Source organism: Falco punctatus (assembly GCF_963210335.1).
Source record: "Falco punctatus genome assembly, chromosome: 8".
NCBI lineage: Eukaryota > Metazoa > Chordata > Aves > Falconiformes > Falconidae > Falco > Falco punctatus.
The window spans coordinates 38,549,163-38,565,416 of record NC_137588.1 but is presented as its reverse complement, the minus strand read 5'-3'; the positions used below and the strand labels follow the sequence as shown (position 1 = coordinate 38,565,416).

The 16,254-nt window shown below is 39.4% G+C and overlaps 1 protein-coding gene across 1 annotated transcript in view; it reads right to left on the bottom strand.

The window, feature by feature from the left end:
* Positions 1 to 12,715: 12,715 nt before the first annotated feature.
* KYNU (kynureninase) overlaps positions 12,716 to 16,254 on the bottom strand; it is a 152,261-nt gene continuing 148,722 nt past the window's right edge. The window contains exons 13-14 of the mRNA XM_080399692.1: positions 14,252 to 14,534; positions 12,716 to 12,787 (exon numbers count right to left, since the gene is read on the bottom strand). Of these exons, the coding sequence (XP_080255818.1) occupies positions 14,265 to 14,534 (270 nt within the window). The 3' untranslated portion in view covers positions 12,716 to 12,787; positions 14,252 to 14,264. The remainder of the gene's footprint in view (positions 12,788 to 14,251; positions 14,535 to 16,254) is intronic.

The following is a 16,254-nucleotide window of genomic DNA, read 5'->3' as shown; positions in this document are numbered from 1 at the left end:
ACAGGATAAGAGTTATGCCTATATGGACAGTAATTCATAAGCTCGCTCATGGCAATTTTTTGCTCTGAGAGCTGGTGTCCATTCAGTAGCCATTATTTTTTTTTGCTATAAGGGCTTTGAATATTTAATCCAGCAAAAGCATTTCTAGGAGCACATTCTTAGGTATTGAGAAGGCCATGCACGTGGCCATGTAATGGCTCCAATAGTTTATATTCCAAGTTAACAGCAGTCCCTAATATTACCTGCTTGGGCAATAAATGCTTACTATGTAGGAGCCTGTATGTAAATGTCAATATAAATATACAGTAATGGCTAAATTCACACAATCCTCTCAACCATAACATGCATTATAAACATTCTGGTATCGTCTTCCAAAACCTTTTACTCTGAGCTGATTTTTCCTCTAAACAATCCATTTTACTTACCGCAGCCTTAAAAGTGCAAAAGATGTTTTTTAAAAATTGTCACAGGTGGTAGAAAATAGATCTTTAGAGATTACCCAGCAGTTTAATGTTGGCTATATGGAAGGAACATATGCGCTGTGACTCGAGGTCTAAAACCCACAACATTCAAATTTTAGGAGACAAATGATCTTGCATTAAAACATCTCTTAATAGCTGGGTTGCTAAAGTTTTGATAACAGACCTACTTTGCAAAGCAGCAGAGAAGTTTAGGATAGAATTCTCTCAACATTCGCTTCCTAATAAAGATCATTTTGCCTTATAATGACGTTTGGATTTAGAAATATTCATAGTTAAGAAAATAACATATTACTTTATTTTTACACTCTATTTTTCAAGCCTGCCTAATGCAATTTTTCACTGTTTCAAAGAAAAAAATAGGATGCTGAAGTTAATGAAACCTGGTAGGTAAGAAAGTTCTACGCAAATACAAAGCGGTCCTTTTCTCTCTCTATTCCAGGTGTTTTAAGGGTCTTGACACATTTTAAAGCCCAGCCTTGCCTAGGGCTGTTTTGAATAACTTAGAAATGCCACTCCAACCCATTGTATATCTATACTGTACTAAAAAAGAGACAAAACTCAGCATATGTTGATGCATTATGTAAAGACTTTCCTTGACAGGATGTAGCTACATGCAAGCTTTAAATGCAGTGTAAATGCATTTTCTGGAGTGTTAGGCCTCTGAGTGCTAAAAGTACTACAATACCAAACTGCCAAAAAGGTGGGTTTACATCACACAATAATGGACCTTAAAAAGACAAATGAGTCATGCACTTTGGGCGACAATATCTTCATCTATGCCCCCACGTTCCAGTTAGCTACAAAGTGGTGTGAGCAAGATCCTCTCCAAAGCCTTTCTCTTCTCCCTGGTGTTCACCACTGGCTTCAGGTATGACCCAAAGTCTCCACGCCAATAGCTAGTTGACTGGAGATGTTCCAAAAATGGTTGATGCTTTCACAGTAAAGGAAGTATGAAGTGGCTGGACTGTCCTTAGCGTAAAACTGATAGTGTTGTTTCTACCTCTATTAAAAAACCTTCAGCTGCATGGTGAATAACGGTGGGGAAAGTACCAAGCGCTGTAAAATCTCATGCGGCAGGTTAATGTAGAAGAAAGCTAAGATGTTATGGGACATTCTCTTCTTTTGCTTCAGCCTTTGAGGAAGAGGAAGCTCATTTCTACAGTATCAAATTCCACATTCACAAAAAAGACAAATGCAAGCATACGGCAAGGCAAAGCATTCACAAAATTAATGTGGCCCCCATCAAATCTAGCAGCAATAAGAATTGCTGAAGTCATTGCTTGTCTCTTCCCAGTATATATTTTATCCACATGGTAGGTCTGCTCTCATTCGGCTCCCTCCCACGCTGCCATCGCAGTCAGTCAGAGCAGCCTGGGCAGTTGTGCCAGCAGCAGCGAGTCAACAGCAACAAGAGAAAGTCAGACGCAGGGAGTAAAACTCCTCTGCAGACAGGTGGTTGTCCTCTCCTGTGTCCAGAAGATTTCAGGGGAGACGATGCCTGAAACAGACTGGGAAACAAAAAATAGATCAGTTTATCAAAGACTTGGAATCAGAGTCATTTAGGTTGGAAAAGACCTTTAGGGTCATCGAGTCCAACTGTTAGCCTAGTGCTGCCAACTCCACTACTAAACTGTGTCCCTAAGCACCACATTTACATGTATTTTGAATATCTGCAGGGATGGGGACTCAACCACATCCCTGGGCAGCCTGTTCCAATGCTGGACAACCCTTCTGGTGAAGAAATTTTTCCTAATATCTAATCTAAATCTCACCTGGTGGAACTTGAGGCTGTTTCCTCTTGTTCTGTTGCTTGTTGCCTGGGAGAAGAGTCTGACCCCCACCTTGCTACAACCTCCTTGCAGGCAGCTGCAGAGAGTGATAAGTACCCCCTGAGTCTCCTTTTCTCCAGGCTAAACACCCCCAGTTCCCTCAGCTGCTCCTCATAAGACTTGTGCTCCAGTCCCTTCCCCAGCTTTGTTGACCTTCTCTGGACACGCTCCAGCACCTCTACGTCCTTCTTGTAGTGAGGGGCCCAAATCTGAACATAGCATTTGAAGTGCAGCCTCACCAGGGCTGAGTACAGAGCGATCTGAAGCAGTTAGCAGAATTAAATAATTCATTATGTCATTTCCAATTGCTTCCTATGATTTTATTTGCCCATGTTATACAAGGATGCTCCTAATTTTTGTGCATGGCTGTACTCCATGGCCCTTTTCCCCAGCTCCCTCCTCCTGACAGGCAACTGCTATTGTACGTTATCATGTGATCTGGGAGATGTCAGGAAATGTTACTGGCGAATAGGGGTACACAGATTAGGGGGAGGGGGAAAAAAAAAGAAGAAAAGAAATGCATCACCAGTGCAACTAACCATCACCAGGCTAAGTGTTAGATACACTGACTGTTTCACTTCTTGGAAGACTTCTTTCCAGCAGCCACCTACAAAAAATGAGGTCTTTACTCAGACCACTCCAACACATCTGCCCAAACACATGTAATTTCGGCTTACCTCAAGCAGGCAAAATTAGAAAATTCATGGCCCTCATTCTATTGCTTTTGAAGTTGTTCCAGTTTTTCAGTTCCTTCTAATCTCTATAGTCTGTGGCCTCTGATGTCACATACTTCCTTTTCCCTTGTTTCTCAAGACCACTCTGTCCTCCTCTTTCCTCTGGTTCTTGCTCGTAATCTTGCTTTTTTGAGCCCCTTGTTACTCTATATCTGCCAAACTTCACAGGGACACTGCTAAAGCAGGTGCGCAGTTCTGGTGCTGCAGCTACCTATGTAGGTTATCTAAGAAGAATTACCTTTACGCTACAACAGCAGGTGTCTAGTGTCACATTTTACATCTTTGCTCTTGCATGATGTAGGAGGGGATGTTTAGCAAAAGTATTACAGTGCTAATTTCTTCCTATACCTCTGAGGTGTCAAAAAGTATTTGTCCAGATCGTTTCTGTTAGTCCAGACAAGCTCTGCAGTAGGGCAAAGTGTGTCATTAGCAGTTCAAAAGGAAGTGGTATTTAGGGTTAGGGAATATTTTTAAGGTTTTAGGAGTATTTTGGATTTAAGGAAGAGTGAGAGAGGGAGTTTAAGATGTAGGTAGCATCCGCCACTCCTTGGCCATGCACCTGGACAGGAGTGTCAGCAGAACATCTCTGCTGCAGCCTCTGCGTGTTTATAAAGGTTCATTTAAAGACAGTCCCTTCAGTCCGCTTCCCCACCCGTGCTATCAGTTCACTTTTATCTCAAGCTTCAGTTATCGTGACCCTTCTAGTTCTCCTGAGCAAAAAAGTGTTAGCATTAGGCCTGTTGGGAAAAACATTCTCCATGAGACTTGTTAATCCTGGTTTCTTCTTCCCTTGGAACAGGGTCTGCAAAACCAACTTGCACTCATTACTCATTTCTTCGCAGAGCCAAAAGTTCTTTTCGATAACCTTTAACAGCAACAGTGTGATGGAGGCACCAACCCCTCTCCTCTCATGCATAAGCTTGCAAATTTAAAATAGGACCTTAATGAAAAAAATTTAAACATTGTAACTCCACAGTGTATGTCATTATGATATATGGAATGCAAAGCAGCTGTTCCTAACAGATTTGGCAGATAACAGGGGTAAAGTAATTTTACACAAATCATTATGTGGATTATATTAAATTAATAGACTAAAATTAGTGATGTTTTGTAAGACCATCTTACCCACAGAGCCCTTTATCCTTATATACTAAGGGTCTGTAGAATTTTTTCCTCAATATTATATGCAGAAAGGACATAAATGCCCAGGTCACTGGGAGCATAATAAGCCCCTAAATTCATGGCTGTTGAGACTCTTCCAACATAAGCGTCTGAAGGAAAGGTACTTAAGGGAAATAGAAAATGACATAATTTCTTTCCTGATCTTTTGAAGAGTGAATGATTTATTTTAATTTTTTTTCCATTCTACAAGAACAGATTCTGGACTAATTTTTCCTACTAAAGGCTTTAAAGTCTAAAATTCATCAAACATCTTGTCCTCAGAGACAATGTCATCCAAGTTCAAAGGATCTATAGCCCTGTAAAACTGATGTCTTATTTCAGAGCTAACGCCTTTGTTTTCATTGAATGTTTGATTTCACCAAATTAAACCACTTCTTACACTTTCTATAAATGTGGAAAAAAAAAAAAAAAAAAGATGACAAACCAAACCCCTTGATTCTCTGAAGAGCAGCACACATATACACACACATACAGATGCACATATATAACATATATATCCAATTGGTATGATTTTCTGTCTAATATCTTTCCAGGATAGATTTATTATAGATTATGGGTTTTTTTCACATGTTTTTTGAAGAGCCTTTGAATTGAAAATAGTAGTCTTTCAAGGCATTTGTTTTAATGAACATCATTATAATTAAGAGCATGCTTTTCATAACTAAATATAAAGAACTTTTTCCAAGTAAAGTCTGGGTCTGATTACTGATGGAGGAACTTCAAGATCTTCTTTTTGTAAGCATTTCAATATTCATTCTCAAAAATGTCAGGAAAGCAGACTTTAGCATGTAATTTTGGTGATTCATATTTTTTATGGTATTTTATCACTTCAGTTTTAATATCCAGTTAGGGCAAGAAAGTTTGAATAAGATAAGAATACTAATGAAAATAAAGCAGTCATATGTTATGTCCCTACTTCCACAGAATTTTGGATGTTCCAAAAATTGACCCATAGCATTATCCTTCCTTCATATCTGTTACAGAGCATTAGTCTTTGATTTATTAATTAAATCTGACAAGATGAGAGAAATTTCCTTCCAAAATTTAGTGTACTTGTCACTCCTGCTTTAGTCCAGGAGTTCATCTTATCTCACTCAAGTTCTTCCACCAACAGATAAAGCTTGGATGCTATAAACAGGTTCATAAATTCATTAAATTAATCTGCCACTGAACTATGTTCCAACCAGAAGGTGTAAACAATGATTAGGGACATGGGATAGTGGTGGACTTGGCAGCGTTAGGTTTACAGTTGGATTTGATGACCTTAAAGGTCTTTTCCAACATAAATGATTCTATGGCTCTATAACAAATGGGATTTTCACAACAATTTTGGAGTTAAGGTCCACTATTTTTTAGCATGCCACTATACATGATGTATGCCATTACCTTCATAAGCCATTTCTGCACAACTGTCTATTAAGCAGGATGAGATCTAGGATGGCAGGAAGCATAACCAACCATTAGACTTTAGAAACCGAGTGTGTGAGGTCTCAAAATGCGCTTCACCACAACTTGGGTGAAGCTGAAACACTGGACACAGCAGGATGGTGGATCAAAAAAATGGAGCTGTGCCATGAGGTGGGGAGGAAGGCAGGCTGCACTGCCAGCGGATGGACCTAGGCTTCAGCAGGGCTTTCCACAAGCCCCACGCTGAGCAGTTACCCTAAATTTGGCTGTGAAAAGTGTCTCTAAACTTCTGGCCAATTCCTGCTGGGCTCAATGGTTCTGGTGCACTTGGCAGCACACATCTACCCTGATGCTCTGTGTTACCTGCCCTTCCTCTCTCACCACAGCTGTACACATTCTACACACTTGCAGCTGTTGGTTAGCATCTATTTAGAAAAACGCAAAAACTATGGATGTAGACTGACAAAGGTGTAATATGTATCCATCCCCCCCCCCAGGGTCATGCTCCTACCAGTGAGCTCTTAGTAAGGTTGATGGCTCCATTACACACCTTCCCACTAATATAACTATCATTGCTTCACTTACTGCTGGGTTTTACCCAGTCAGGATGGGCTAGGAGTGTTTTCTTAGTATTTGCTTTGACTGGGCTCCTCAGAAGACCAAACCACATCTTTGGTCCTGGATCATGAAGGGTCAACTCTTCAATCCCCCACTCTAGTGGGTGAAACCTTTCCTAGGCTGTTGCACTGAAGATTGACTCTTGTAAAGAAATGTATGTTATTAACCATTATATTTAACGCTCTAGCTTTCAAAACTCAAACTCTTTAAGTGAAGAAACGCAGTAAAGCTTGTGGGGACATTTGGACCCTACAGAAAGACAAAACAAAAGAATAGTAAAGTTTAATCAGAGCTGTGCTTTTAAAGTTATACAGTTTAATGTGAGCAGCACCTGCTGCGGGCAGAGGCTGGAAGGACACTGCTGCCGTTGCTGCAATCGTACCTGACGCACCAGCTGATACAGACCTTTCCTTTCTTAAGCAAAAGGTTTCCTTTCTCTTTCTCTACACATAACCAAAGAGCTTTGCACTCACTGATTCTAAATTTTATAGCTGTCACAACAAAACCATTTTTACAGTCTCAGTGCTACTGAAACGCAGCTGTGGAATCAGGGAAAACAACCTTTCAGAGGCAATTAAGAGAATTCAGAAGCAGATGAATCTGGACTTTCACTCAATTTCTTTAAGGAGACCATCACCCTATTTTTCTCTGTAGTTAACAGCAGTAGAGGAAAGTCTAGAAGCATCCTTAAAAAGAAATGTCCATATATGCACAGGTTACCCAGTTGTAAGGTTTTGTTCTGACTAAGGAGGTAAAAATTGACACAATCTGTTGCCTCTTGAGCGTGATGGTTTAATTAGGTATTGCAAACAAGAGCATCTGAGCACTTTGCTTAAACTTTCTGCTAAGACCTTAAATCTGCTTCTATGTCCTACCTGAAGGATGAATATTTCTGAACATTTCCTTCCACCTCCCAGGTGGAAATTACAATAAAACACTCATTAAAAAGAAACACAGTGTCAGTATGCTTGACATTACAGGCATGTTTCTGCTGCGATTCATTACTGACATTTTAATAGTTCCCAGGTCTTAAATACCTTGTGTTCAAGTATCAACATGAGCTTTGCAGACATCAGCTCCCAATAACCCTTGCAACAGCCACCCCACAGCACGATTTCTCCTGGACAGTAAACTGTGGCACCGGGAAAATTTGCAAAGTAGCAAAGCTGCAAGTCAGACCCACGAGGCTCAATCCATACTCTATTACCACAAACATATGGCAACACCTATCACACTAAAGACAGTTCCTGCAGTAGCGGGGAACATGCCTTGTGTTGCAAGAGGTGAGACCCTGAGCCATTCTACAATCTATATGGGTATCTACATAATCTATGCTCCGTCGGGCGGGTGGCATCCCAGAAGGCACAATTCCTTTCAAGCTGCAATGATATCTCTAGTGCTCAGATGCTTTCTTTCATTCAGAACGTGCTTTGTTACAAAGAAAGAATTGGAAAAGTTTTCATATACCTTCATATTTATACCTGCTACTGTGGTGATAAATGCCATTTGCTTTTATTTCAAGTGAAGGATTTTCAGTGCTGCTGGCCCCCATGCTTATTTCAGAAGCTTGTGTAAATCTTGCCCCACATGGGAGTCATTTTGAACGTATTAAATAATCATATTTCTATGTCTCGCCCACTTTGATGTAGCCTCCTAGGAAAAGGAACTATCCTGGATATGCGACTTGGTCATGTTTTAACATTTGATGATCTATTCAAAATCCTTCAATAAAATGTAAGTTTAAAAAAAAAAAAAAAAAGTTCTGCACTTAGCTCAGTTGATAAGAGGCCCCGTCCCCCACAAATTATAATGTTGCAACTTTTTGAACATATACTTTAAATTCACAATCCATTTCTTATTTTTAAAGCTATTTTTTATCATTTGATTAATTGCTTAAAACTGTACACAAAGATAAAGGGAACTTTGAAATTCATACCTTGGAGTATTAACATGTACTCAGGACTAGATGTAAATGTCAGAAAGAAAAAAGATCTAATGAACTCTTTATTGGTGAAATACAGTATTGCAGCTGCCTAGAATTTTAAATGGTTTGTAGCTAGCTCCAAAGGAAAGTAACTACGGAAGTTTACTTACAGCGTGGACTCTCATTCAGTGTTTGCAATGTCTTCTTCCAGGGATGATGGAAGCCATTTGTTTTGCTAGAAGTTGCGGCTACTTCATTTCGTTGAAGTTTAGTGGAGCCTTTTAACGTTAACAAAATGTCCAGAAAAAAAAAAAAAAAAGTAAGAAAAATACAGAAAGAAAAAAAGTGCAACTGCAGAAGTATTTTTCTGTCTAGAAAATTACACTACCATAAGTTTTCCTTTTCCCTGATGTCTTCTCTGCCATAATAATGGCTTCAGGATTTAAATCCTTTGCTGCTATTGTGACTTCAAAGCCTTAAAACTGCAATTGAATGAAGTAGTTCATCTGTCATTATTCAAATATGAAGCAATTATGATGAAATAAAGATAGAATTCCATTGAGAAATACCCCAATCAATTCTCACTCATATTTAACTAGAAACATAAAATGATGCTTAGAAGAGTAAGTTTAGGTAATAAAAACTTGGAATATAAGAAGTATGAATTACTGATCTATAACTTACTCATTTCTAAATAAGCTTTCTAAATGTATTTCACAAATATTGGCAAAAGTTTAAGCTTACTCTCTCAATTGGTCATAGAGAGTGACTAGCTTTTCAGAAACAGGTTTTCATCAGTTTTGGTGCCCAGAGGCTCCTGCTGAGATTTTCAAGGGTCTCTGAGCAGGTCAGCTCCCTCTGAAACATGCTCCATCACAACATGTTAATTACATCTGGAACAAGGAGGTTTTACAAGTGAGTATATGAAATAACGTACCTGCCTCAGCCACGTCTTCATTATATTGCTGTCACTGTTTTGATGCTTATGCATCCTGTAAGGCTTTTCCACGGATGTAGCCCTAGATGCTTGTTTTCACCTTTGTGAATGCAACCAAGGCTCATCCCTATCCCTGGGGCTAGAATTTCATGGGGAATTCCCACCTGTACCCAGTTGTATTTGGGAACAGGGTCGTAACATAATGTAACATAGGTTAAAAAGTTAATTATTTTGTTTTATTATCTTCCATCCTTTCTTCCTCTTTCATCTTTCTTGCTTGATCTACCCGTGTATAATACTCTGCTGATGAAATGGAAAGAAGGTGGGCTCTGCAGCAGTCAGACCAAGGGCTCCCAATGTTCTGTATCTTCAGCTTTTCAGATGGGTCACGCCCTTCCCATCCTCAAGCATGCAACAAGCTCAGATAAGAAAACAAATATATATCATACCTCTTCCTTCACTCACAGTATACTGTTCTTTTGGAAAACAAAACATCCTCTTCTGCTTATGAAAGAGGACTTTACGTTCTCTTTAGTCATCCCATGGCAAAACAGGGCAAAAAATGCACAAATGGATCCTATAGTCATTTTTGCTCATGTTTTCAACTGTTGCGGTGAGTTGGGAATCTGTACAGTATTAAATTGTGTTGTGCTGAGAAAGATCATACACAACCAGGGATCTACATATTCACATCTATCTTCTTTCATTGCATAGGCATTTTATCACTCTACCTGGGTATCAATTTTCTGTCATCTACAGACACTCATGTCTTGTCGTTTAATCTGAAAAATGTAATTTCTTCAGACAATCCAAGAACTAAATGTTATCACAATTAGAAAGCAGTAGTACTTAATACTGAATTTTAAATCAGAGATGTAACTAGCAAGAAGTATTTGGGGTATATACAATTAATTATTTCACACATAATTATTCCTGATATTACTCTAACAGTGATAACTTAGAGCATTTGAAAAAGCAGACTGTAATATTCCTTTTTTTTTTTTTTTTTTTCACAGAAGCCCTTTCATTTGATATTCTCTTGCTAAATAATATGTAAAATACTGACACCTAATGTTAACTTTCAGTATTCATTTTGCAAAACTTTTAATACAAGTAGGGAAAGATCATACGAAACTGGTACTTATGCTGCAATTTTGTTTCAGTATAATGCAATATAGCCTTCCCTCACTTTTTGGAAATAATTTTCTGGATTTATATATATATCTATAAAAGCACAAGAGCTTTCATCTTTATCTTCACAGCTCATAGATAAAAAAGGTAAAGAAGAGTAATTTAGAAAAGTTGAAATAAGTGAGTTTTGACACACTGAATTTAATCAAATCCATCAAATGGAACGCAAATGCTTATTTATAAGGTCAATATTAGAACCTGTAGCTTGAATTGTTACTAAAAGACAAAACACTACTAAACATGTATTAATAACTTGTTATCTTTCAAAACCTGGACTGTATAGATTCAGTAAGTACTTTACCAATTTGATTTACTTTCTTCACTCAGAGACACAAGAAATTGTTTTCAGAATTTGTGAATTTAACGCAGATGCCAAACTAAAATTCACCATTTATTTCCCTGTAACTTCCAAAATAGCCAATCCAAACCTGACGTCTAGGTGCTATTTAGGAAGAGATTTTAAGGTTCTTCCTTTTCCTGGGTTTGTCACACAGTCAAGGTTCAGCTGATATCAAAATAAAGTATTTTACACTATGACCTAGTGTCGTATCTGGATTTATATTAAGCTTGCTTAACTTTATAGGGAAGACATAAGTGACCGTTAGCCAGAGCTGTACGAGCAGCACAAGCGCTTCAAAGGCACTGGCAGTGAATTAAAACCCTTTTCAACACTGTGGACAGTCACAGTTTTATATTCAGGGCTTTTTTTCATCTACAGTCACTTTCTGGAAAATGGTCCTTTTTGACGACCATGTCACTTGACAGATGAAAGTAGCTGTGCTGCATATGCAAGGATAAAAATAAAACTGGAGCTCCTGGAGTACAGATACCTGGTCTGCAATACAATAATACGGTCTCAGCTGTATTAAAGAGTAAATGACGTCAGTGTACTCAAAACCTCTTGAGCGAGCCAGAGCTTTCCAAGTGATTAAGAGTCCTGTTCTATTTTTTTTAACAATATTCCAGTTTAAGAAGCTGTTCTTACCCTTCACAAGCACTAAAAATACCAACAAATGCTTCATTTGCGGTTCTTTCATCTTCCTCTTACACATTAAAGCCAATGAAATAGGTATTATTGCAGCAAGGATATTAAAACTACCCATCTTTGGGGAATTTTGGAGCATGGGTAGAGGCTCTGAAGGCTCTGGGTGAAGCAGGAGGTGCCCAACAAGTGTGAAAACTCAACCAGCAAAAATGTCCTTGAGCAAAATAGAGTAGCCCGCACTTCTTCCCCCAAATCCTTCCTCACCCTTGAGGTAGAATCAGAAGAAGTAGTATCAGAAGTAACTTTCTACGTGTTTCATACCACAAACCAGACATTTTAAGGATCATCAGAAAGAAAGCTTTAGTTGATCCTTGAAAAAGGGCACGTGCGGAATAGCTACAGACTTAGGAGCTTAGTTGCCAATTATGCCAAGATGTTATTTCTGGCTTCAAACAATACTAGGTGAAGTGTTACCTAAATGTAAGCAGTTTTTCTTCATTGCTCTTAGCTGCCTAGTACAAATCCCTGCAAAAATTTGCACCGCGCTGTAAGTTAACAATGAGGTATTTTGCTGCTGCTTAAACAGTTCAGAGTTCATTTTGCCTAATACCAAATAAGCCTTTTAAAAACTGCAGAAACTGCTCCTACACCCCTTCACACTGGCTTACACGAATTTAAAGCTGTTCTCAACTTTCTCAAGCATATCATCTCCAAGATGACTACCTAGACAGATAAAATGTTTTGTTTTAGCCAACTGTATCACGCCAAAGAAGGTATCTGCAACATAAATTCATTCTTCAATTAAATCATTAATTAATCTAGAATTTCAAAATGTTGGGCCCTTTGAAAAATTCAGTATGCAGCAGTTAACAGTTTTGAAACAACTAATTGTTCAACTTTTACTTTTCAAGTACCCCATGTACTTTAAATAGAATTGCTAAATTAAAAATGTAAATTGGACTGTATCTTTTAACAGTTGGTGATTTGTCTATTTTCCACTTTTTATTATGCATCATTTTTATAATAAAGAAGGGATTTTTTTCATTCCTGTTCTAGTTGATAGCAATTCTTCCATGCTTCTCAAAGCTAATGTAATAAAACTACATACAATATTTAAGAAAAGCCCCATTAAAATATACAAAGCATACTAATTCATGAAGTCAAAGTCAAAGCAGAGTGGAAATATGAGCTTTAATAAAACTATGCCTGTTGTAAATAACTATTCAAGCACAGTCATTTTTTTGCAAATTGCATGGGATATAGCTCAGTCTACTTGAAGCAAAGAATCGCTCAGCGGGATAAATGCATCTTAGTCAGAAATAGATTAAAAGATAGAGCTGAGCCATCAATAAGAACCAGATAGCACAGTATTATTTGCTGTTTGTTTTGAAGATGTAATTGCAGATCCCAGGATTTCAATAAATCTGTGCACATCATGGAAAGAATTGTAGAGAGGAACTGGGGCAACACGAAGAGCATTTGGTTCTCGTATGTCACACTGCAAAACAGAAAGGGGATGATTAGTAAATTCAGGTCACTTCATATTTATCTGTCCAACTGCATTTTTAAATGCCATCCTTGTCATCAAGGAAGAACGACTGGACTGAGGAGACACCTGTAAAAACTTTGGGGCCCCCAAGAAACCATTGTGAGGAGCATCATTGTGAAGAGCATAGCAAGAAGAGTAGTGTGTTGCCCAAAATAGGGTGCAAGGCTCAGAACGGGCAGGACTCTAGCAGTGCCACTGAGGGACTCCAAACCAGATGTGTAACCCCTTAATTTACCTTAGTGCCTATAGCAGTCCATAGTTGACAAGGCACATGGGTGCCAAAGAAGCCACCACGAAACAGAAACATGCTCTTGTACCACAGGTACAAGTCATGTCACAGGGCTTGCAGAATTTTTTCTCTCCACCCCTGCCCCCCGTTAATTTAAACATTTTGCTGAACAGAATAATCTCTCATAGTTTTTGAAGCACATTATTGCATTGCAAAGACAAGCCAACAGCGTAAGGCCCCATGCCCTCTTAAAAGCAGCAGTTCCTGGAATTCCCTGGCAGCACCAAAACAGCAGCATATTTAGCCTAGAAGAGTTGCCCTTTGGGGACATAAGTCACCAGCAGAAATAAAAGCCATATATCATTTCTATGGGATTATACTATCAGCCTCACCTCCCAGCACTTCTAAATCACCGAATGTATAGTCTTAAATTCAGCTTTTATCCTTTCTGAGCAGTGCTCACCGGTAACCGTGCCATTACATGGCACTGCCATTTACTGGATGCTTTTTCTGAGTGCTAAAACACATCTCTAAGGAAATTACAGCTTTTTATTTCCTCCACCTCAATGCCTCACAAAGAGCAAGGGTTTGGCCATTTGCAGATCAGGAAAAGGCCTGGCGGAGGCTCAGGGCTCTTTGTCACAGCCGGTCTGTAGGTGTGCAAGCTGTGGGTGAGGCTGGTGGGCACTGCCTGGGTGCTGCTGAGCACCGGCACCCCGCATGGCTCCCACCTCCTCTCTGTGCTCTGGCCTCATGCCTGGACCCACACAGGGGACCGGGAAGAGCACACTGAACAGGGGAAGCCTGTGCAGGTAGGACACTGCACTGGACAACTCTGACATCTCCTATTTTTCCAGGGATTTTGTGTTTTGAGGGGGTTTATTTTTTCCCGTCTTTCCCATTCAGACCACTAGCTTCGGATCCGTAACGCCTCCCACTATAACGCCCCCCTAAAGCAGTTCTAACCTTAGTAGTGACTCCTGGGTGCTACTCACAGAACTACTGGAAATAAATCAACAGAGAAAGGACAACATACAGACACACTAATATCTTATAAAACAACTTTTCTTATTTGATTATTTGCACAAGAAAAGATTAAGGCTGCCATGTAAGCAATTTTCATAATCCCCAGTGGTTTTTTAGCATTATAAGAGATGATATTTGAATAAAAGCAAAATTATTACTTTGTTATGATATTCACAAAATGGTGCTTAAGATGAAGTTTGATTTACTCACAGCTACTCCTCTCTTCTCCAGCTCTTGAAACACAGATTTGATTGGAAGGGAAAAAGATAAAGTGAGCTGGCATCCTCTTTCCTCAATCTGCGATGGTGTGACTATTTTTATGAAGGGTTTCTCTGGATTTGTTTTATCCTCACTGTAGTAATGTCTGATCAGGTATTCCAAGTAACCCGTGAGTAGAACAGATTTCCTTCTCAATGCTTTCATTGTAGTTTCACCAAAAACCTATAGTGATTTAAAATCATTAGAATGATAATGTGTTGCTATAGAAAATAAAAAGGAAGTGAAGACAACCAAAAGGGTAGCAGATTTCTCTATACATTACCACTGAATTAAGTGGTAGTGTCAGATAGACATTATACATAAACACGGCAGGATTAGGCTTTTGAAAACACAGTATAATGTTATTACTTTAGATATTGAAAGACATTTCTGTCTCCTGTTAACAAGTTTTACACACATCCATATCTGCATAAATTAACTTGCACACAAAAAGAGTTCACTAAGAGAACATTCATTTGCATATCTGAAGAGGATCCATAAATTCTCTATACCTGCAACAGGGCTGCATGAAAGTCTAAATCACATCCAAGTTTTTCCTTGTATGTACCTCAAGTAAAAAAATCCAAGGGCCAAGACTGAAACCTCATGACTGGTCTGCAAATGCTTGTCTTTGAAAACACAAAATTTATACTGACATATTGACTTTACCGGTTTAAGTCCTGTACAGGCCCTGTCTCTGCTAGTCTGCATGAAGAAAAAACTATTCACTTGGTTCTGGTTTCATAGCTCTGCGCTCTAACACAGCTACAAGGACTGCTGAGATGTGGCAACTCAAAACATCACGAGACACACAGAAGGGACTGCTCAAAAATGGCAGTGCTACTTTGCCAGATAAACAAGAACAATAATGGGGCAGAAGAGTCTGGGAGAAGGAGAAGGAGAGACAGCTTCTGCCTGTGCTCTGGAAAGGCTCTGTTACCGGGAATAACGGAATACGTGACCCCGGAAACAATTTACTCCTGCCTTCCTCAAGCCCTCCCTTTTCTTCTTCCCACACAAGTGGCTTGAGGGAAAAATGACAAGATACAGAGACGCAAGTACCCGACTGTCACTTCAGATCACATTCTGGCACATAAACGCCATATCGCTGCTCCTGGGCAATTATGCCTCCACTGACAGCAGCTGCGCAATCAGAGGCAAGGCGGAGGTCCTGTATGAAAATCCATGACCTTTACTCCCAAGAAATCACTGCTCCGCACATGGAGTAACACTTTCAAGATTACTTACATCGTAACCTGGAAGAGTGTACAAAGTATTAATGGAGAAATCCTATTCAGAGTACCACAAAGCCTGGTTTCCAGCTGCACCTGCTAATCACTCCTCTGTAGAATATCCCAAACATCACTCCATGATGTTAGCACAACCCTGAGTTGCTGCACAGAGGCAAAAGCCCCTGCATGTGATTTCTGTTAAACAAAATACAGCTGTTGTAAGACAGACTTTGCATGAAGACAGTGAGGTCATGGCAGTGAATGTGATGGGGACCAGAGCCGTCAGCAGCCAGTACTTGCACAGGTCAACAAAAATCTGGAGGTGCTTCCCTGACAGCGCAGGCAGGCAGAGCATTCAGCACATCGCTGGAGGTAAAATGGAGCCTCGCCTCCAACTCCTCCAGGCTTTGCAGCACTATGAGGGATGGATCTCCTTAGGCTGCATGCAAAAATCTGTTTGCTCGAGTTCTGTGGAAGGAATATTTGGCCTCCTGGGTGAAATTTTTTGAAAAAGATCTTTTAAATGTGGCTGTAGAGCATTCCCCTTTTTTCCATAAAAGGGAGCAGCTACTTCCATAACAGTCACTTTAAGCATTATTGAGGAATAACATCCATTAACACTTGCAGTTTTCATTGTTTCCATTGGAAACACTGCCTTCTGCTTAATGTGT